General features: G+C 44.6%; 1 protein-coding gene and 1 non-coding gene across 5 annotated transcripts in view; both read right to left on the bottom strand.

The window, feature by feature from the left end:
- Window positions 1–24,278, bottom strand: part of LOC115196569 (anoctamin-3) — a 112,785-nt gene that overhangs the window by 21,638 nt on the left and 66,869 nt on the right. For all 4 annotated transcript variants that reach the window (XM_029757409.1, XM_029757410.1, XM_029757411.1 and 1 more), the window contains exons 13-17: window positions 21,866–21,962; window positions 17,810–17,870; window positions 9,582–9,664; window positions 4,279–4,419; window positions 3,114–3,278 (exon numbers count right to left, since the gene is read on the bottom strand). In XM_029757409.1, coding sequence (XP_029613269.1) covers window positions 3,114–3,278; window positions 4,279–4,419; window positions 9,582–9,664; window positions 17,810–17,870; window positions 21,866–21,962 — 547 coding nt within the window. The remainder of the gene's footprint in view (window positions 1–3,113; window positions 3,279–4,278; window positions 4,420–9,581; window positions 9,665–17,809; window positions 17,871–21,865; window positions 21,963–24,278) is intronic.
- Window positions 11,050–11,123, bottom strand: trnaa-cgc (transfer RNA alanine (anticodon CGC)). The gene has a single exon. It is a non-coding gene; the product is annotated as a tRNA-Ala (tRNA).

Here is a 24,278-nt window from a genome sequence, read left to right as displayed (position 1 = left end):
TACAGATACCCATCACTTTACAGACACCCATCACATTACAGATACCCACCCAGATACCATCACATTACAGATACCCACCCAGATACCCATCACATTACAGATACCCACCCAGATACCCATCACATTACAGATACCCATCACATTACAGATACCCACCCAGATACCATCACATTACAGATACCCACCCAGATACCCATCACATTACAGATACCCACCCAGATACCATCACATTACAGATACCCAACCAGATACCCATCACATTACAGATACCCATCACATTACAGATGCCCATCACATTACAGATACCCACCCAGATACCATCACATTACAGATACCCATCACATTACAGATACCCACCCAGATACCATCACATTACAGATACCCATCACATTATAGATACCCACCCAGATACCCATCACATTACAGATACCCACCCAGATACCCATCACATTACAGATACCCATCACATTACAGATACCCACCCAGATACCATCACATTACAGATACTCAACCAGATACCCATCACATTAAAGATACCCACCCAGATACCCATCACATTACAGATACCCACCCAGATACCCATCACATTACAGATACCCACCCAGATACCCACCACATTACAGATACCCACCCAGATACCCACCACATTACAGATACCCACCCAGATACCCACCCACATTACAGATACCCACCCAGATACCCATCACATTACAGATACCCACCCAGATACCCACCACATTACAGATACCCATCACATTACAGATACCCACCCAGATACCCATCACATTACAGATACCCATCACATTACAGATGCCCACCCAGATACCCATCACATTACAGATACCCACCCAGATACCCATCACATTACAGATACCCACCCAGATACCCACCCAGATACCCATCACATTACAGATACCCACCCAGATACCCACCCAGATACCCATCACATTACAGATACCCACCCATATACCCATCACATTCACAGACACGGTGATCAGAAAGTTACAATTTGCCTGTTGATCAATATGCAACATGATCCCGTGGATCAGTATGCAACATTACCCCGTGGATTAATACGCAACATTACCCCGTGGATCAATATGCAACATTACCCCGTGGATCAATATGCAACATTATCCTGTGGATCCATATGCAACATTATCCCGTGGATCAATATGCAACATTATCCCGTGGATCAATGTGCAACATTATCCTGTGGATCAATATGCAACATTATCCCGTGGATTAATATGCAACATTACCCCGTGGATCAATATGCAACATTACCCCGTGGATCAATATGCAACATTATCCCGTGGATCAATATGCAACATTATCCCGTGGATCATTATGCAACATTATCCCGTGGATCATTATGCAACATTATCCCGTGGATCAATATGCAACATTATCCCGTGGATCAATATGCAACATTATCCTGTGGATCAATATGCAACATTACCCCGTGGATCAATATGCAACATTATCCTGTGGATCAATATGCAACATTATCCCGTGGATCAATATGCAACATTATCCTGTGGATCAATATGCAACATTATCCCGTGGATCCATACGCAACATTATCCCGTGGATCAATACGCAACATTACCCTGTGGATCAATACGGAACATTATCCCATGGATCAATGCGCAACATTATCCCATAGATCAATATGCAACATTATCCAGTGGATCAATACGCAACATTATCCCGTAGATCAATATGCAACATTATCCTGTGGATCAATACGCAACATTATCCCATGGATCAATACGCAACATTATCCCATGGCTCAATATGCAACATTATCCCGTGGATTAATATGCAACATTATCCCGTGGATCAATACGCAACATTATCCCGTGGATCAATACGCAACAATACCCCGTGGATCAATACACAACATTATCCCGTGGATCAATACGCAACATTATCCCGCGGATCAATACACAACATTATCCCGTGGATCAATACGCAACATTATCCCGTGGATCAATACGCAACATTATCCCGTGGATCAATACGCAACATTATCCCGTAGATCAATACGCAGCATTATCCTGCAGATTAATACGCAACATTACCCCGTGGATCAATACACAACATTATCCTGTACGACTGTGGATGAGGTGGCTTGGCTTAACGGTTTGGGAAGACATCCATCACATTGAGGGACATGATGATCATGAAGTTGATACAGACTCTGGTGTCAGAGGGTTATAGGGTCAGAACCCACCACATTCAGAGACATGATGATCATGAAGTTGATACAGACTCTGGTGTCAGAGGGTTATAGGGTCAGAACCCACCACATTCAGAGACATGATGATCATGAAGTTGATACAGACTCTGGTTCCAGAGGGTTATAAGGTCAGAACCCACCACATTCAGAGACATGATGATCATGAAGTTGATACAGACTCTGAACGTGGTGGGTTCTGACCCTATAACCCTCTGGAACCAGAGACATAATGATCATGAAGTTAATACAGACTCTGGTTCCTGAGGGTTATAGGGCCAGAACCCACCACATTCAGAGACATGATGATCATGAAGTTGATACAGACTCTGGTTCCAGAGGGTTATAGGGTCAGAACTCACCACATTCAGAGACATGATGATCATGAAGTTGATACAGACTCTGGTGTCAGAGGGTTATAGGGTCAGAACCCACCACATTCAGAGACATGATGATCATGAAGTTGATACAGACTCTGGTGTCAGAGGGTTATTGGGTCAGAACCCACCACATTCAGAGACATGATGATCATGAAGTTGATACAGACTCTGGTTCCAGAGGGTTATAAGGTCAGAACCCACCACATTCAGAGACATGATGATCATGAAGTTGATACAGACTCTGAACGTGGTGGGTTCTGACCCTATAACCCTCTGGAACCAGAGACATGATGATCATGAAGTTGATACAGACTCTGGTTCCAGAGGGTTATAGGGTCAGAACCCACCACATTCAGAGACATGATGATCATGAAGTTGATACAGACTCTGGTTCCAGAGGGTTATTGGGTCAGAACCCACCACATTCAGAGACATGATGATCATGAAGTTGATAGACTCTGGTGTCAGAGGGTTATTGGGTCAGAACCCACCACATTCAGAGACATGATGATCATGAAGTTGATACAGACTCCGGTGCCAGAGGTGGCAAACTGCCAGTTCTTCTTGACAAACTCCCAGTCGATCGATGCAAACTTCTCCATGGCGATCAGTCGAAACACCACCACCGCAAACACCGCTGTCAGGACCAGAGAAATCTGGAGAGGAGACAAGCACATAAAACACACACACAGACACACACACACACAGACACACACAGATAGAAAGTGGAGGGGGCGAGAGACAGAAATAGGCAGCAGAACTAGACTACTTATGAAGCTGTCAGTTTTGTGGGTAATATATCCTGGCTGGGTCTGGGAATGTGTCAGTTTTGTGGGCATTACATCCTGGCTGGGTCTGGGAATGTGTCCGTTTTGTGGGTAATACATCCTGGCTGGGTCTGGGAATGTGTCCGTTTTGTGGGTAATACATCCTGGCTGGGTCTGGGAATGTGTCAGTTTTGTGGGTAATACATCCTGGCTGGTTCTGGGAACGTGTCAGTTTTGTGGGTAATACATCCTGGCTGGGTCTGGGAATGTGTCAGTTTTGTGGGTAATACATCCTGGCTGGGTCTGGGAATGTGTCAGTTTTGTGGGTAATACATCCTGGCTGGGTCTGGGAATGTGTGTTTACAATGTCTAGAGACTCTATGGAGCAACGTTATTAAACAACAATGACTCTATACACGTCCTATTGTAGTTGAGTGATGAGCAACAATAACAAACAATATCACAACAACAGAGGAGCAGAGTCACTGTTTCCAAGGAGTGGCTGTTGTATTGATGGATTCCCTCCACCAGGGGGTGGTAGTAGGCTGCTAGAAAACTCATCACTCCAGTCGGTAGAAAACTGTGTTCCAGGGTTTGGGGGGGGGGGGGGAGTCACCGTTCCTTTTCAATTCAGTCAATTTAGAAAGTAAACCGAAATTCCATTTCGATTTTCAATTAAAACATTTCAGTGTACTTCTAGAATGTACTGAATTGAAATGGAATTGACCCCAAACCCTACAGTATGTACACACTGAGGATCGATCCAGAGTAAAATCGTTTTTTAATTTGTGCGATGGAAGGTCTTACCTGTGAAGGAGATCCCAGACACAAACAGAAAGACACAGACCAACGGTACAGCCTGATAAGTCATGTGATGACAAGGTCTTACCATGAAGAAGATGCCAGACACAGAGACCATGAGTCTGCTGAGTTTGTCAGTGAAGGGCTGGAAAGGCTCCGGCTTGCCAGAGATATGGTTTACTCTCTCTACTCTGGAGTACTTGGCTTCGAACTGGGGCCGCAGATTCTCCTGGGACAAACACACATACAGTATATCATTTCAATTACTCTGATATTTCTGACTGGCTCAATCAAAAGATACCTCCCATCCACACGATGCTTGACTGTATGTCCGGCACGGTCCCCGCAGCCGGACAACTTTCTCATGGCTTTTGGAGGGAAACGCTGTAGGAATGCTCAACCGGTGTCGCTTATTCAGCCAACAGAAACTTTCAACCGGTTCTCCCCATTAAGCGAGTCGGAGGCCGAAACTTCTCTGGTCTCTACTCCTCCCGTTGTGGGGTCTGAGACGCCGAAGCCTCTCACCATTAGCTCTGACAAATTGAAAACCCTAGTCATTGGCGACTCCATTACCCGCAGTATTAGATTTCAAACGAATCACCCAGCGATCATACACTGTTTACCAGGGGGCAGGGCTACCGACGTTAAGGCTAATCTAAAGACGGTGCTGGCTAAAGCTAAAACTGGCGAGTGTAGAGAGTAGGGATATTGTTATCCACGTTGGCACCAACGATGTTAGGATGAAACAGTCAGAGGTCACCAAGCGCAACATAGCTTCAGCGTGTAAATCAGCTAGAAAGATGTGTCGGCATCGATTAATTGTCTCTGGCCCCCTCCCAGTTAGGGGGAGTGATGAGCTCTACAGCAGAGTCTCACAACTCAATCGCTGATTGAAAACTGTGTCCTGCCCCTCCCAAAAGATAGAATTTGTAGATAATTGGCCCTCTTTCTGGGACTCACCCACAAACAGGACCAAGCCTGGCCTGTTGAGGAGTGACAGACTCCATCCTAGCTGGAGGGGTGCTCTCATCTTATCTACGAACATAGACAGGGCTCTAACTCCCCTAGCTCCACAATGAAATAGGGTGCAGGCCAGGCAGCAGCCTGTTAGTCAGCCTGCCAGCTTAGTGGAGTCTGCCACTAGCACAGTCAGTGTAGTCAGCCCAGCTATCCCCATTGAGACCGTGTCTGTGCCTCGATCTGGGTTGGGCAAAATTAAAGATGGCGGTGTTCGCTTTAGCAATCTCACTAGTATAAAGACCTCCTCCATTCCTGCCATTATTGAAAGAGATTGTGATACCTCACATCTCAAAATTGGGTTACTTAATGTTAGATCCCTCACTTCCAAGGCAGTTATAGTCAATGAACTAATCACTGATCATAATCTTGATGTCACTGGCCTGACTGAAACATGGCTTAAGCCTGATGAATTTACTTTGTTAAATGAACCCCCTGGTTACACTAGTGACCATACCCCCCGTGCATCCGGCAAAGGCGGAGGTGTTGCTAACATTTATGATAGCAAATTTCAATTTACAAAAAAAAAAAACAATGACGTTTTCGTCTTTTGAACTTCTAGTCATGAAATCTATGCAGCCTACTCAATCACTTTTTATAGCCACTGTTTACAGGCCTCCTGGGTCATATGCAGTGTTCCTCACTGAGTTCCCTGAATTCCTATCGGATCTTGTAGTCATGGCAGATAATATTCCAATTTTTGGTGACTTTAACATTCACATGGAAAAGTCCACAGACCCACTCCAAAAGGCTTTCGGAGCCATCATCGACTCAGTGAGTTTTGTCCAACATGTCTCTGGACCTACTCACTGCCACAGTCATACTCTGGACCTAGTTTTGTCCCATGGAATAAATGTTGTGGATCTTAATGTTTTTCCTCATAAACCTGGATTATCGGACCACCATTTTATTGCGTTTGCAACAAATAACCTGCTCAGACCCCAACCAAGGAGCATTAAAAGTCGTGCTATAAATTCTCAGACAACCCAAAGATTCCTTGATGCCCTTCCAGACTCCCTCTGCCTACCCAAGGACGTCAGAGGACAAAAATCAGTTAACCCCCAAACCGAGGAACTCAATTTAACCTTGCGCAATACCCTAGATGCAGTTGCACCACTAAAAACTAAAAACATCTGTCATAAGAAACTAGCTCCCTGGTATACAGAAAATACACGAGCTCTGAAGCAAGCTTCCAGAAAATTGGAACGGAAACGGCGCCACACCAAACTGAAAGTCTTCTGACTAGCTTGGAAAGACAGTACCGTGCAGTATCGAAGAGCCCTCACTGCTGCTTGATCATCCTATTTTTCCAACTTAACTGAGGAAAATAAGAACAATCCAAAATTTCTTTTTTATACTGTCGCAATGCTAACTAAAAAGCAGCATTCGCAAATGGAGGATGGCTTTCACTTCACTTAATAAATGTATGAACTTCTTTGAGGAAAAGATCATAATCATTAGAAAGCAAATTACAGACTCCTCTTTAAATCTGCGTATTCCTCCAAAGCTCCATTGTCCTGAGTCTGCACAACTCTGCCAGGACCTAGGATCAAGGGAGATACTAAAGTGTTTTAGTACTATATCTCTTGACACAATGATGAAAATAATCATGGCCTCTAAACCCTCAAGCTGCATACTGGACCCTATTCCAACTAAACTACTGAAAGAGCTGCTTCCTGTGCTCGGCCCTCCTATGTTGAACATAATAAACGGCTCTCTATCCACCGGATGTGTACCGAGCTCACTAAAAGTGGCAGTAATAAAGCCTCTCTTGAAAAAGCCGAATCGACCCAGAAATTATTTAAAAAACGAATCGGCCTATATCGAATCTTCCATTCCTCTCAACATTTTTTGAAAAAGCTGTTGCCCAGCAATTCACTGCCTTCCTGAAGACAAACAATGTATACGAAATGCTTCAGTCTGGTTTTAGATCCCATCATATCACTGAGACTGCACTTGTGAAGGTGGTAAATGACCTTTTAATGACGTCAGACCGAGGCTCTGCATCTGTCCTCGTGCTCCTAGATCTTAGTGCTGCTTTTGATACCATCGACCACCACATTCTTTTGGAGAGATTGGAAACCCAAATTGGTCTACATGGACAAGTTCTGGCCTGGTTTAGATCTTATCTGTCGGAAAGATATCAGTTTGTCTCTGTGAATGGTTTGTCCTCTGACAAATCAATTGTAAATTTCGGTGTTCCTCAAGGTTCCGTTTTAGGACCACTATTGTTTTCACTATATATTTTACCTCTTGGGGATGTCATTCGAAAACATAATGTTAAATTTCACTGCTATGCGGACGACACACAGCTGTACATTTCAATGAAACATGGTGAAGCCCCAAAATTGCCCTCGCTAGAAGCCTGTGTTTCAGACATAAAGAAGTGGATGGCTGCAAACTTTCTACTTTTAAACTCGGACAAAACAGAGATGCTTGTTCTAGGTCCCAAGAAACAAAGAGATCTTCTGTTGAATCTGACAATTAATCTGGATGGATGTACAGTCGTCTCAAATAAAACTGTGAAGGACCTCGGCGTTACTCTGGACCCTGATCTCTCTTTTGAAGAACATATCAAGACTGTTTCAAGGACAACTTTTTTCCATCTACGTAACATTGCAAAAATCAGAAACTTTCTGTCCAAAAATGATGCAGAAAAATTTATCCATGCTTTTGTTACTTCTAGGCTGGACTACTGCAATGCTCTACTTTCCGGCTACCCGGATAAAGCACTAAACAAACTTCAGTTAGTGCTAAATACGGCTGCTAGAATCCTGACTAGAACCAAAAAATTTGATCATATTACTCCAGTGCTAGCCTCCCTACACTGGCTTCCTGTAAAGGCAAGGGCTGATTTCAAGGTTTTATTGCTAACCTACAAAGCATTACATGGGCTTGCTCCTACCTATCTTTCCGATTTGGTCCTATAGTACATACCTACACGTACGCTACGGTCACAAGACGCAGGCCTCCTAATTGTCCCTAGAATTTCTAAGCAAACGGCTGGAGGTAGGGCTTTCTCCTATAGAGCTCCATTTTTTATGGAATGGTCTGCCTACCCATGTGAGAGACGAAGACTCAGTCTCAACCTTTAAGTCTTTACTGAAGACTTATCTCTTCAGTAGGTCCTATGATTAAGTATAGTCTGGCCTAGGAGTGTGAAGGTGAATGGAAAGGCTGGAGCAACAAACCGCCCATGCTGTCTCTGCCTTGCCGGTTCCCCTCTCTCCACTGGGATTCTCTGCCTCTAACCCTATTACAGGGGCTGAGTCACTGGCTTACTGGCGTTCTTACATGCCGTCCATGGGAGGCGTGCGTCACTTGAGTGGGTTGAGTCACTGACGTGGTCTTCCTGTCTGGGTTGGTGCCCCCCCCCCCCCCCTTGGGTTGTGCCGTGGCGGTGAGATCTTTGTGGGCTATACTCGGCCTTGTCTTAGGACGGTAAGTTGGTGGTTGGAGACATCCCTCTAGTGGTGTGGGGGCTGTGCTTTGGCAAAGTGGGTGGGGTTATATCCTGCCTGTTTGGCCCTGTCCGGGGGTATCATCGGATGGGGCCACAGTGTCTTCTGATCCCTCCTGTCTCAGCCTCCAGTGTTTATGCTGCAGTAGTTTATGTTTCGGGGGGCTAGGGTCAGTCTGTTACATCTGGAGTATTTCTCTTGTCTTATCCGGTGTCCTGTGTGAATTTAAATATGCTCTCTCTAATTCTCTCTTTCTCTCTTTCTTTCTTTCTCTCGGAGGACCTGAGCCCTAGGACCATGCCTCAGGACTACCTGGCATGATGACTACTTGCTGTCCCCAGTCCACCTGGCCGTGCTGCTGCTCCAGTTTCAACTGTTCTGCCTGCGGCTATGGAACCCTGACCTGTTCACCGGACGTGCTTGTTGCACCCTCGACAACTACTATGATTATTATTATTTGACCATGCTGGTCATTTATGAACATTTTAACATCTTGACCATGTTCTGTTAGAATATCCACCCGGCACAGCCAGAAGAGGACTGGCCACCCCTCATAGCCTGGTTCCTCTCTAGGTTTCTTCCTAGGTTTTTGGCCTTTCTAGGGAGTTTTTCCTAGGGAGTTTTTCCTAGCCACCGTGCTTCTTTCACATGCATTGCTTGCTGTTTGGGGTTTTAGGCTGGGTTTCTGTACAGCACTTTGAGATATCAGCTGATGTACGAAGGGCTATATAAATACATTTGATTTGATAAGAAACATTGAAATAGTTGAATATGATGTGAAAAATCATATCAAATAACCAGATATTGCTGAATGAGAAAATGACTGAGCACTAGCGTACATACACGTAGATATCTCTGACGTTATTTCACATGAATAAACCAGAATAAACCAGATATTTCTGTCTGGACCAACCTCTTCCTCCTCCCAGTCAATAAGGTCCCAGTCATACGTCAGCTCTGCCCTCCTCCTCTTCCAGAACTCCAGGAACACCGTGGCTACAGGGACAACATTCCAACAGAACACGGAACACGGAGGGAATCGATCAACCTTCATGGAATGACTTTAGTGATTTATTCCAGTAGCCTGAATTCCTAAACCTGTTTTGCTAATATTCCACTCCTTGACATGTCATGTTTGGCATGACGATTGGCAAGGAGTGGAACGATAGCTCTTGGGGGTGCCTGACGTCTCTTGGGGGTGTCTGACAGCACTTGGGGGTGTCTGACAGCTCTTGGGGGTGTCTGACAGCTCTTGGGGGTGTCTGACGTCTCTTGGGGGTGCCTGACGTCTCTTGGGGGTGTCTGACAGCACTTGGGGGTGTCTGACAGCACTTGGGGGTGTCTGACAGCTCTTGGGGGTGTCTGACAGCTCTTGGGGGTGTTTGACAGCTCTTGGGGGTGCCTGACAGCTCTTGGGGGTGTCTGACAGCACTTGGGGGTGTCTGACAGCTCTTCGGGGTGTCTGACAGCTCTTCGGGGTGTCTGACAGCTCTTGGGGGTGCCTGACGTTTCTTGGGGGTGTCTGACAGCACTTGGGGGTGTCTGACAGCTCTTCGGGGTGTCTGACAGCTCTTCGGGGTGTCTGACAGCTCTTGGGGGTGTCTGACAGCTCTTGGGGGTGCCTGACGTCTCTTGGGGGTGCCTGACAGCACTTGGGGGTGTCTGACAGCTCTTCGGGGTGTCTGACAGCTCTTGGGGGTGTCTGACAGCTCTTGGGGGTGTCTGATAGCTCTTGATAGCTCTTAGGGGTGCCTGATAGCTCTTGATAGCTCTTGGGGGTGCCTGATAGCTCTTGGGGGTGCCTGATGGTGCCGATAGCTCTTGGGGGTGCCTGATAGCTCTTGGGGGTGCCTGATAGCTCTTGGGTGGGTACTTAAAGTCCATATCTTTGACAATTGTGGGAGGGTCCACATTGATATTTGAATTCTCAATGAGGAAATATCTCTACGGCACATTCCCTAAAACACAGAAACGTTGGATACACATGTGAACATGGTGACTTCAAAGAGTGATTCAAATGTATTTTTAATGTGCAGCAAGATTCAACTTGAATGGGGGCTTGACCCACTTCTGTTAAAAGAGGGAGAGTAGACGGGGAAAACAAGCTTTTAGATGCCTGGGTTCTTTCAACTCATCTACACACCAACACTACACATACACAGCCAACGCCAACTGGTCACTTCCTGTTTCACACTGTGTATTTAAATACTGTATCCCCCGACGTAGCTCATCACAACATTTCCACTAGTGTATTTACACTGTTTAAAAAAAAAAAATGTACATTTACATTTTTAGTCATTTAGCAGACGCTCTTATCCAGAGCGACTTACAGTAGTGAGTGCATACATTTTCATTTATTTATTTATTTATTTATCCGTACTAGTCCCCCGTGGGAATCGAACCCACAACCCTGGCGTTGCGAACACCATGCTCTACCAACTGAGCCACACGGGACCAGAAATACAACAGGTAGAACTACCTGTATATACCTGTTGTGTTAACGGGCTCGTTAGCGAAATGCTTAGTAACAAGTCCTTAAACCAAACAATGCAGAAATACACAACATTTATTTATTAACACACTGGATTCCTGACATAACTTACTCTAATATTTATACTGGTGTTCTCACCATTCTTAGTATATCTTGTGTAAATTCCCCCGGTGTACATACACTATATACAGTTGAAGTCGGAAGTTTACATACACTTAGGTTGGAGTCATTAAAACTCGTTTTTCAACCACTCCACAAATTTCTTGTTAACAAACTATAGTTTTGGCAAGTCGGTTAGGACATCTACTTTGTGATTGACACAAGTCATTTTTCCAACAATTGTTTACAGACAGATTATTTCACTTATAATTCATGGTATCACAATTCCAGTGGGTCAGAAGTTTACATACACTAAGTTGACTGTGCCTTTAAACATGGCTTTAGAAGTTTCTGATAGGCTAATTGACATCATTTGAGTCAATTGGAGGTGTACCTGTGGATGTATTTCAAGGCCTACCATCAAACTCAGTGCCTTTGCTTGACATCATGGGAAAATCAAAAGAAATCAGCCAATACCTCAGAAAAAAAATTGTATACCTCCACAAGTCTGGTTCATCCTTGGGAGCAATTTCCAAACGCCTGAAGGTACCACGTTCATCTGTACAAACAATAGTACGCAAGTATAAACACCATGGGACCACGCAGCCGTCATACCACTCAGGAAGGAGATGCGTTCTGTCTCCTAGACATGAACGTACTTTGGTGCGAAAAGTGCAAATCAATCCCAGAACAACAGCAAAGGACCTTGTGAAGATGCTGGAGGAAACAGGTACAAAAGTATCTATATCCACAGTAAAACGAGTATTGTAACGGCCGTCGTCAGAATTAGACCAAGGTGCAGCAGAGGATGTGTTCATCATTAGAATTTTAATTGAAAAAACAAGAACACGACAAAAATGAACAAAAAGAACAAAAACGACAGCAAACAGTCCTGTTAGGAAAATACTCAAAACAGAAACAATTACCCACAAAACCCAAAGGCAAAACATGCTCCTTATGTGTGACTCCCAATCAGCAACAACGAGCTTCAGCTGTGCCTGATTGGGAGCCACACACGGCCCAAAACAAAGAAATACAAAAACATAGAGAAAGGAACATAGAACGCCCACCCAATGTAACACCCTGGCCTAACCAAAATAAAGAACAAAAAAAACCTCTCTATGGCCAGGTCGTTACAAGTATAAACACCATGGGACCACACAGCCGTCATACCACTCAGGAAGGAGATGCGTTCTGTCTCCTAGAGATGAACGTACTTTGGTGCAAAAAGTGCAAATCAATCCCAGAACAACAGCAAAGGACCTTGTGAAGATGCTGGAGGAAACAGGTACAAAATTATCTATATCCACAGTAAAACGAGTCCTATATCGACATAACCTGAAAGGCCGCTCAGCAAAGGAAAAAGCCACTGCTCCAAAACCGCCATAAAAAAGCCAGACTACGGTTTGCAACTGCACATGGGGACCAAGATCATACTTTTTGGAGAAATGTCCTCTGGTCTGATGAAACAAAAATAGAACTGTTTGGCCATATTGACCATCGTTATGTTTGGAGGAAAAAGGGGGATGCTTGCAAGCCGAAGAACACCATCCCAACCGTGAAGCACGGGGGTGGCAGCATCATGTTGTGGGGGTGCTTTACTGCAGGAGGGACTGGTGCACCTCACAAAATAGATGGCATCATGAGGATGGAAAATGATGTGGATATATTGAAGCAACATCTCAAGACATCAGTCAGGAAGTTAAAGCTTGGTCGCAAATGGGTCTTCCAAATGGACAATGACCCCAAGCACACTTCCAAAGTTGTGGCAAAATGGCTTAAGGACAACAAAGTCAAGGTATTAGAGTGGCCATCACAAAGCCCTGACCTCAAACCTATAGAAAATTTGTGGGCAGCACTGAAAAAGCGTGTGTGAGAAAGGAGGCCTGCAAACCTGACTCAGTTACACCAGCTCTGTCAGGAGGAATGGGCCAAAATTCACCCAACTTATTGTGGGAAGCTTGTGGAAGGCTACCCGAAACGTTTGACCCAAGTTAAACAATTTAAAGGCAATGCTACCAAATACGAATTGAGTGTATGTAAACTTCTGACCCACTGGGAATGTGATGAAAATAAAGTGGTGATCCTAACTGACCTAAAACAGGGAATTTATACTAGGATTAAATTGTCAGGATTTGTGAAAAACTGAGTTTAAATGTATTTGGCTGAGCTGTATGTAAACTTCCGACTTCAACTGTATACACACAAGTATGTGAACACCCCTTCAAATGAGTGGATTGAGCACACAGCCATGCAATCTCCCTAGACAAACATTGGCATTAGAATGGCCTTATGAAGAGCTCAATGAATTTCAACTTGGCAATGTCATAGGATTGCTAATCAAATTTCTGCCCTGCTAGAGCTGAACCGGGTCAACTGTAAATACTCTTATTGTGAAGTAGAAACGTCTAGGAGCAACAACGGCTCAGCCGCGAAGTGGTAGGCCACACAAGCTCAGAGAACGGGACCCCCGAGTGCTGAAGCGTGTAGAGAGTAAAAATCGTCTGTCCTCGCTACCGAGTTCCAAACTGCCTCAAGAAGCAACGTCAGCACAAGAACTGTTTGTCGGGAGCTTCATGAAATGTGTTTCCATGGCCGAGCAGCTGCACACAAGCCTAAGATCACCATGCGCAATGCCAAGCGTCGGCTGGTGTGGTGCATTGGGACTCTGGAGGAGTGGAAACGTCTGGAGTGATGAATCACATTTCACCCTCTGGCAGTCCAATGGATGAATCTGGGTTTGGCGGATGCCAGGAGAACGCTACCTGCCCGAATGAATAGTGCCAACAAGTTTGGTGGAGGAGGAATAATGGTTTGGGCCCCTTAGACCCAGTTTTGGGAAATCTTAACGCTACATCATACAATGACATTGTAAACAACTTCGTGGCCACAGTTTTGGGAAAGCCCTTTCCTGTTTCAGCATGACAATGCCCCGTGCACAAAACGAGGACAATACAGAAATGGTTTGTCGAGATCAGTGTGGAAGAACATGACCGGTATGCACAGAGCCCTGACCTCAACCCCATCAAACACCTTTGGGATGAATTGGAACGCCGACCGCGAGCAAGGCCTAATCGCCCAACATCAGTGCCCGACCTCACTAATGCTCTTGTGGCTGAATGGAAGAAAGTCCCCGCAGCAATGTTCCAACATCTAGTGGAAAGCCTTCCCAGAAGAGTGGAGGCTGTTATAGCAGCAATGTTCCAACATCTAATGAAAAGCCTTCCCAGAAGAGTGGAGGCTGTTATAGCAGCAATGTTCCAACATCTAGTGGAAAGCCTTCCCAGAAGAATGGAGGCTTTCCACTAGACAAAATGCCTGTGTAGCTCAGTTGGTAGAGCATGGCGGTTGCAACGGCAGGATTATGGGTTCAATTCCCACGGGGGACCAGTATGAAAAAATATATGCACTCAGTACTGTAAGTCTCTCTGGATAGGAGAGTATGCTAAATGATTCACTACTTTAAGTCTCTCTGGATAAGAGAGTATGCTAAATGATTCACTACTGTAAGTCGCTCTGGATAAGAGAGTCTGCTAAATTATAATTATTTAAAAAAATGAATGCCCGTGATTTTAGAGCATACTTTTGGTCATGTAGTGAATGTATAGATAGCATTTGATTACTGCTACAGTGATATTTGGGTTGATAATCAGATTCGTGCCCTGCACCAATGGGCCTTGGTCAAAAGTAGTGCACTATATAGGGAATAGGGTTCTATAGGGCCCTGGTCTAAAGTAGTACACTATATATAGGGAATAGGGTTCTATAGGGCTCTGGTCAAAAGTAGTGCACTATATAGGGAATAGGGTTCTATAGGGCTCTGGTCTAAAGTAGTGCACTATATAGGGAATAGGGTTCAATAGGGCTCTGGTCTAAAGTAGTGCACTATATAGGGAATAGGGTTCTATAGGGCCCTGGTCTAAAGTAGTGCACTATATATATAGGGAATAGGGTGTCATTTGGGATGCATATGGATGTTTTCCATGTACTTTATTGGAGTCTGTTGGACAGAGTGGAGGTATTAAAATATTTCTTTGGGAAAGTGTAGGAGAACAATGTTGGGACACAGTCCAACAGCCAGGTGTGGTGTATATTAACATCAGTGAGGTAACTGTGTGGGTTTTATTCTCACACACAGATTCTCCCTCCTGGGAAGATTTTCATTACTCAGCTAATTATTCATTACTATTAGACTAATTAGTAAGCCTAAGAGTCAAATTAAGAAATTAACTCCAATTAGTCTAACATTAATTTAGTATAGAAATCTAATTGTCTTATTTAATTACTTGTTTACAGCAAATCAACAACTTTTTCTTGCCCATGGAACCCCACCCAGGCTAACAGGCTAACTACCAAGGAACCCCACCCAGGCTAACTACCAAGCAACCCCACCCAGGCTAACAGGCTAACCACCAAGGAACCCCACACAGGCTAACAGGCTAACCACCAAGCAACCCTACCCAGGCTAACAGGCTAACCACCAAGCAACCCCACCCAGGCTAACAGGCTAACCACCAAGCAACCCCACCCAGGCTAACAGGCTAACTACCAAGCAACCCCACCCAGGCTAACAGGCTAACCACCAAGGATGCCCACCCAGGCTAACAGGCTAACCACCAAGGAACCCCACCCAGGCTAACAGGCTAACCACCAAGGAACCCCACCCAGGCTAACAGGCTAACCACCAAGGAACCCCACCCAGGCTAACAGGCTAACCACCAAGCAACCCCACCCAGGCTAACAGGCTAACCACCAAGCAACCCCACCCAGGCTAACAGGCTAACTACCAAGGAACCCCACCCAGGCTAACAGGCTAACTACCAAGCAACCCCACCCAGGCTAACAGGCTAACCACCAAGGAACCCCACCCAGGCTAACAGGCTAACCACCAAGGAACCCCACCCAGGCTAACAGGCTAACTACCAAGCAACCCCACCCAGGCTAACAGGCTAACCACCAAGGAACCCCACCCAGGCTAACAGGCTAACCACCAAGGAACCCCACCCAGGCTAACAGGCTAACCACCAAGGAACCCCACCCAGACTAACAGGCTAACCACCAAGGAACCCCACCCAGGCTAACAGGCTAACCACCAAGGAACCCCACCCAGTCTAACCACCAAGGAACCCCACCCAGGCTAACAGGCTAACCACCAAGCAACCCCACCCAGGCTAACAGGCTAACCACCAAGGAACCCCACCCAGGCTAACAGGCTAACCACCAAGGAACCCCACCCAGGCTAACAGGCTAACCACCAAGGAACCCCACCCAGGCTAACAGGCTAACCACCAAGCAACCCCACCCAGGCTAACAGGCTAACCACCAAGGCTGCCCATTATATGCCTGCAACAACAACAACAAAAAGTTTATCCCGTGAATGATAATGGCAAGGAGACGTAGAGTAATTAAAATTATACAGTAGATTTATTTGAAAGTGAATTGGTTTTTGTAGACCGTTTTTCTTTCTACAGTATGTATCTTGCCCTCTAGTTATTGTCTTGATTTCTCAGGTGAAGAAGTTCATTATTTTCAGAGCTAAAATGATCCGTTGAGTTCAGATATAAATATATTACATTTACCGCTGGTTGCAGTTGTGTAACTGGAAATGATTTGTGTGTGTTTGCCCACAAATTATTGAAAATAACCAAATATTTTGGGCCATTGGAACATGCAATTGAGAGAAAGCCCCTGTTTTTCCAGATGACTGTGTGATCTCACTCTTGACCGCAAAACGCTACAGAGGGTGGTACGGACAGTCCAGTACATCACTGGGGACGAGCTCACTGCCATCCAGGACCTCTATATCAGGCCGTGTCAGATAAAAATTCATACCGACACAAACACACATTGCACACACACACGGAAACACATTGCACACACACACACACACACACACACACACACACACACACACACACACACACACACACACACACACACACACACACACACACACACACACACACACACACACACACACACACACACACACACACACACAGGGGAGGGGGGGGGAGAGCAAGAGAGATAGCGAGAGAAGGCAGGGGGGAGCGAGAGAGAGAGAGCGAGAGAGCGAAAAGGCAGGGGGGGAGCGAGAGAGAGAGCGAGAAAAGGCAGGGGGGGAGCGAGAGAGAGAGTGAGAAGGCAGGGGGGAGCGAGAGAGAGAGCGAGAGAGAAAGAAGGCAGGGGGGAGCGAGAGAGAAGGCAGGGGGGGAGCGAGAGAGAAGGCAGGGGGGGAGCGAGAGAGAAGGCAGGGGGGGAGCGAGAGAGAAGGCAGGGGGAGCGAGAGAGAAGGCAGGGGGGAGCAAGAGAGAGAGAGCGAGAGAGAGAGGGCAGGGGGTGAGCAAGAGAGAGAGAGAGCGAGAGAGAGAGGGCAGGGGGTGAGCAAGAGAGAGAGAGAGTGAGAGAGAGAGGGCAGGGGGGAGCAAGAGAGAGAGAGAAAGTGAGAGAGAGAGGGCAGGGGGGGAGCAAGAGAGAGAGAGAGTGAGAGAGAGAGGGCAGGGGGGGAGCAAGAGAGAGAGAGAGATAGAAACTGAGAAAAATGTCTTTACCCCATATAGCCATGAAGATAGCAAAGAACACAGTTCCTCCATTGTCAAAGAGATGGGTCACCTGCAGAAACAAACACAGAGGTAAATAAACAATTCCCTTGGGTTGGAATCAATACTGTCATTACCTGCTGGAACGAGGCACCATGACATGAACATCGATGACATCCCAGCAGGCAAAACTGGTTGTAATGATGTCCTTTCAACCAGTTCTGCCCACTTCCCATTTGCCTGGAAATATATCCACAGCCCATTGGGCTCCCAAATGGAGCAGCGGTCTAAGGCACTGCAGACACCCTGGTTTGAATCCAGGCCGTATAACAACCGGCCGTGGGGTGGTGCACGTCTGGGTTAGCTCAGCGTCGTCTGGGTTTAGCCAGTGTAGGGCCGTCATCGTAAATAAGAATTCGTTTTTGACTAGTTACATAAAGATTAAATAACATTTTATAAAAAAATCTAATATATTTTATGGCAGGTCATATATCCATTAAGCTTTCCAGTCATGAAAGCTCAACATTCCAGTCATGAAAGCTCAACATTCCAGTCATGAAAGCTCAGCATTCCAGTCATGAAAGCTCAACATTCCAGTCATGAAAGCTCAGCATTCCAGTCATGAAAGCTCAGCATTCCAGTCATGAAAGCTCAACATTCCAGTCATGAAAGCTCAGCATTCCAGTCATGAAAGCTCAGCATTCCAGTCATGAAAGCTCAGCATTCCAGTCATGAAAGCTCAGCATTCCAGTCATGAAAGCTCAACATTCCAGTCATGAAAGCTCAACATTCCAGTCATGAAAGCTCAGCATTCCAGTCATGAAAGCTCAACATTCCCAGTCATGAAAGCTCAGCATTCCCAGTCATGAAAGCTCAACATTCCCAGTCATGAAAGCTCAGCATTCCAGTCATGAAAGCTCAGCACATGCTGGAACGGCTCATAGGAGCAGGAGCCTATCTCCTGTTTCTGTAGTGTGAGGCAGCTTGATGTACAAGTAGGCCTACACCCCCTGGATAGGACACTAGTCTATCGCAGGGCCTTAGCCCCAATCTAGCTCATAAATGCTGAGTGTCAAGAACAGAGATGCATTGGGTCTCATTTTTACAGGTCTTTGGTATGACTCGGCCAAGGATCGAACTCCCAAACTCAGGGTGGACGCTCTAACCACAAGGCCACTGAGTTGGTCAGCATAGAGTGGCCAGTAAAAGTATGTGGACCCTTTGGAATGACCTGGATTTCTGTACGAATTGGTCATTAAATTTGATCTGATCTCCATCTAAGTCACAACAATAGACAAACACAGTCTGCTTAAACTAATAACGCACTAACAATTATACGTTTTTTTAATGTCTTTATTGAACACACCGTGTAAACATTCACAGTGCAGGGTGGGAAAAGTATGTGAACCCTTGGATTTAATAACTGGTTGACCCTCCTTTGGCAGCAATAACCTCAACCAGACGTTTTCTGTAGTTGTGGATCAGACCTGCACAATGGTCAGGAGGAATTTTGGACCATTCCTCTTTACAAAACTGTTTCAGTTCAGCAATATTCTTGTGATGTCTGGTGTGAACTGCTCTCTTGAGGTCATGCCACAGCATCTTAATCAGGTTGAGGTCAGGACTCTGACTGGGCCACTCCAGAAGGTGTATTTTCTTCTGTTGAAGCCATTCTGTTGTTGATTTACTTCTGTGTTTTGGGTCATTGTCCTGTTGCATCACCCAACTTCTGTTGAGCTTCAATTGGCGGACAGATAGCCTTACATTCTCCTGCAAAATGTCTTGATAAACTTGGGAATTCATTTTTCCGTTGATGATAGCAAGCTGTCCAGGCCCTGAGGCAGCAAAGCAGCCCCAAACCATGATGCTCCCTCCACCATACTTTACAGTTGGGATGAGGTTTTGATGTTGGTATGCTGTGTCTTTTATTCTCCACACATAGTGTTGTGTGTTCCTTCCAAATAACTCAACTGTAGTTTAAACTGTCCACAGTCATCTTTGCAGGATGGCCACTCCTAGGGAGAGTAGCAACAGTGCTGAACTTTCTCCATTTATAGACAATTTGTCTTACCGTGGACTGATGAACATAAAGGCTTTTAGAGATACTTTTGTAACCCTTTCCAGCTTTATGCAAGTCAACAATTCTTAATCTTAGGTCTTCTGAGATCTCTTTTGTTCGAGGCATTGTTCACATCAGGCAATGCTTCTTGTGAATAGCAAACATTTTGTGAGTGTTTTTTATTTGGCAGGGCAGCTCTAACCAACATCTCCAATCTTGTCTCATTGATTGGACTCCAGGTTAGCTGACTCCTGAATCAAATTCGCTTTTGAAGGTCATTAGGTTAGGGATTCACATACTTTTTCCAACCTACACTGTGAATCTTAACTCTTCTTGAACTGCACTGTTGGTTAAGGACTTGTAAGTAAGCAAAGTCTACACTTGTTGTATTTGGCGCACGTGACAAATAAAGTTTGATTTGAATGTTTAAATGATGTATTCAATATAGACAAGAAAAATCCAATAATTGTGTGTGTAATTAGTTTAAACACAATGTGTTTGTCTATTGTTGTGACTTAGATGAAGATCAGATGAAATGTTATGACCAATTTATGCAAAAAAATCCAGGTAATTCCAAAAGGTGTCACATACTTTTTCTTGCCGCTGTAGTTTAGCATATAGCTGCAATTCAGGGATGAACTTCTATTTCAATTCAGAAAGTTAAATCCAATTCCACATTTTTCTCATTAACTACGTTTCCATTCACAGTTTTTAAGTTGGAAACAGGAAGTTTGGAAACAGGAAGTTTATAAATACATTAAAAAAAATGATCGGTCTTAATCCATATTAATCTCATGATGTAGGCTATACCTAGCACTGTATCTGTGAGCTGTTGGCTAGAGCCTAGGTGCCAAGACCGGGAAATGTCCCTTTTGCTATTTAACACAACCGTTTTTGTGACAAAAGTAACGGTAGAGTTGAACATGTGATGGAAACACATTGACCTTTAGATTTTTATTTGGTACATGAAGAAAATAAAAAGTCTGTTTGGTGGAAACACACCACTGGTGGGAAAATGTGCATATTTCCTTTATGCGGATTCTAGAATATTCACATGAAAATCTGTCGCCAATTGGATGGACACCCAGCCACTGAAAAGTATTGGAATTTCCTGAATTGACTGGAATTGAAATGTAATAGGCCCCGACCCTAGTGGGATCCTCATGGGCAGTAACAGTAATATTACTTTTGTTTACTACAGTACTAGCTAACAGTAATATTACTTCTGTTGACTACAGTACTAGCTAACAGTAATATTACTTCTGTTTACTACAGTACTAGCTAACAGAAATATTATGTCTGTTTACTAGAGTACTAGCTAACAGAAATAGTACTTCTGTTTACTACAGTACTAGCTAACCGCAATAGTACTTCTGTTTACTACAGTACTAGCTAACCGCAATAGTACTTCTGTTTACTACAGTACTAGCTAACAGAAATATTATGTCTGTTTACTAGAGTACTAGCTAACAGTAATAGTACTTCTGTTTACTAGAGTACTAGCTAACAGAAATATTACTTCTGTTTACTACAGTACTAGCTAACCGAAATATTATGTCTGTTTACTAGAGTACTAGCCAACAGAAATAGTACTTCTGTTTACTACAGTACTAGCTAACAGAAATATTATGTCTGTTTACTAGAGTACTAGCTAACAGAAATAGTACTTCTGTTTACTACAGTACTAGCTAACCGCAATAGTACTTCTGTTTACTACAGTACTAGCTAACAGAAATATTACTTCTGTTTACTACAGTACTAGCTAACCGAAATATTATGTCTGTTTACTAGAGTACTAGCTAACAGAAATAGTACTTCTGTTTACTACAGTACTAGCTAACAGAAATATTATGTCTGTTTACTAGAGTACTAGCTAACAGTAATAGTACTTCTGGTTACTACAGTACTAGCTAACCGCAATAGTACTTCTGGTTACTACAGTACTGTTTACTACAGTACTAGAGCTACCAAGGTGGATAACAGAATAGCTTCATGGTTGTATTACTGACCTTTGCATAGACACAGCTGTCACTGAGTTTCCAGGGTTTGCAGTTCTGCTCACACATGGGACACATGATTGTTGTGTTGGCCTCACAGATCTCTTTACTGATGGGACGAAATAGACAGATATTAATGTCTTTAAAACACATACTAAAAAGGACATGAAAAAACACCAACCGAAGGGGGGGGGGGGGGGGGGGGGTTGCAGATGGACCTACAATTTATTGGGGGAGAATGACTGTTCTGGTGACTTTTTAAAAAAAATTTAAAAGGACATTCTACAGAATAAATGAAAATAAAATGAAGCTGACATCTAAAATATAATTTCCCCCGTCCAGAAATGAACCCAAAAACATATTGGTCCATATAATCAGTCAGGTGTGCTATTGAGCAATAAGCATCATCACCTGATGTAGCCTATCAGATGCAGCATAGTGGCTGTAAATTAATAGGCTGAGGGTTGCCCATCTGCATGTACCCCATTGAGCTAATCGTTAGCTAGAGCGCAAATTCTCTAGTGTAAATAATTGGGCTAATCGTTAGCTAGATCGCAAACTCTCTAGTGTAAATAATTGGGCTAATCGTTAGCTAGATCGCAAACTCTCTACTGTAAATAATTGGGCTAATCGTTAGCTAAAGTGCAAATTCTCTAGTGTAAACATTGGGCTAATCGTTAGCTAGATCGCAAACTCTCTAGTGTAAACATTGGGCTAATCGTTAGCTAGAGCGCAAACTCTCTAGTGTAAACATTGGGCTAATCGTTAGCTAGATCGCAAACTCTCTAGTGTAAATAATTGGGCTAATCGTTAGCTAGATCGCAAACTCTCCTGTAAATAATTGGGCTAATCGTTAGCTAGAGCGCAAATTCTCTAGTGTAAACAATTGGGGCTAATCGTTAGCTAGAGCGCAAATTCTCTAGTGTAAACAATTGGGGCTAATCGTTAGCTAGAGCGCAAATTCTCTAGTGTAAACAATTGGGCTAATCGTTAGCTAGAGCGCAAATTCTCTAGTGTAAACAATTGGGCTAATCGTTAGCTAGAGCGCAAATTCTCTAGTGTAAACAATTGGGCTAATCGTTAGCTAGAGCGCAAATTCTCTAGTGTAAACAATTGGGCTAATCGTTAGCTAGAGCGCAAATTCTCTAGTGTAAACAATTGGGCTATCTTGTTGCTAGTTAGCAACATATTGATGACTTGAATGGCACTCAGCTAACCAAGGATCATGTACTGTGAATATAATGTAGGCCGTTACACCGGGCCCCCGTTACATTTAGCCCCGGTCGTCCCCATGCATTTCAACGCCATTGACGCTGCTAAAAACTGGTTCTAAAAAATGGTGCATTTAACAAATAAGTATAGCCTAGTAACAACAGAAAGCTCAGTGATCTTCCTCTTAACAGTGACTTTCAAAACTGCTTTCAAGAAAGTTAAGTTTTCCCACGACTGCATTAAGAATGTTGTAGGCTACAACGAATGGGTATGCACACTTCTCTCCCACAATGACTGGGTATGCATACTACTCTCCCTGTACTACAACGACTGGGTATGCACACTACTCTCCCTGTACTACAACGACTGGGTATGCACACTACTCTCCCTGTACTACAACGACTGGGTATGCATACTACTTTCCCTGTACTACAACGACTGGGTATGCACACTACTCTCCCTGTACTACAACGACTGGGTATGCATACTACTCTCCCTGTACTACAACGACTGGGTATGCATACTACTCTCCCTGTACTACAACGACTGGGTATGCATACTACTCTCCCTGTACTACAACGACTGGGTATGCATACTACTCTCCCTGTACTACAACGACTGGGTATGCATACTACTCTCCCTGTACTACAACGACTGTGTATGCATACTACTCTCCCTGTGCCACAACGACTGGGTATGCATACTACTCTCCCTGTACTACAACGACTGTGTATGCATACTACTCTCCCTGTGCCACAACGACTGGGTTTGCATACTACTCTCCCTGTACTACAACGACTGGGTATGCATACTACTCTCCCTGTGCCACAACGACTGGGTATGCATACTACTCTCCCTGTACTACAACGACTGGGTATGCATACTACTCTCCCTGTGCCACAACGACTGGGTATGCACACTACTCTCCCTGTGCTACAACGACTGGGTATGCACACTACTCTCCCTGTGCCACAACGACTGGGTATGCATACTACTCTCCCTTTACTACAACGACTGGGTATGCATACTACTCTCCCTGTGCCACAACGACTGGGTATGCATACTACTCTCCCTGTACTACAACGACTGGGTATGCACACTACTCTCCCTGTGCCACAACGACTGGGTATGCATACTACTCTCCCACAACGACTGGGTATGCATACTACTCTCCCACATCGACTGGGTATGCATACTACTCTCCCTGTGCCAC

Source organism: Salmo trutta, chromosome 7 (assembly GCF_901001165.1).
Source record: "Salmo trutta chromosome 7, fSalTru1.1, whole genome shotgun sequence".
In the NCBI taxonomy this organism is placed as follows: Eukaryota; Metazoa; Chordata; class Actinopteri; order Salmoniformes; family Salmonidae; genus Salmo; species Salmo trutta.
This window is presented reverse-complemented; position numbering and strand designations above follow the sequence as displayed.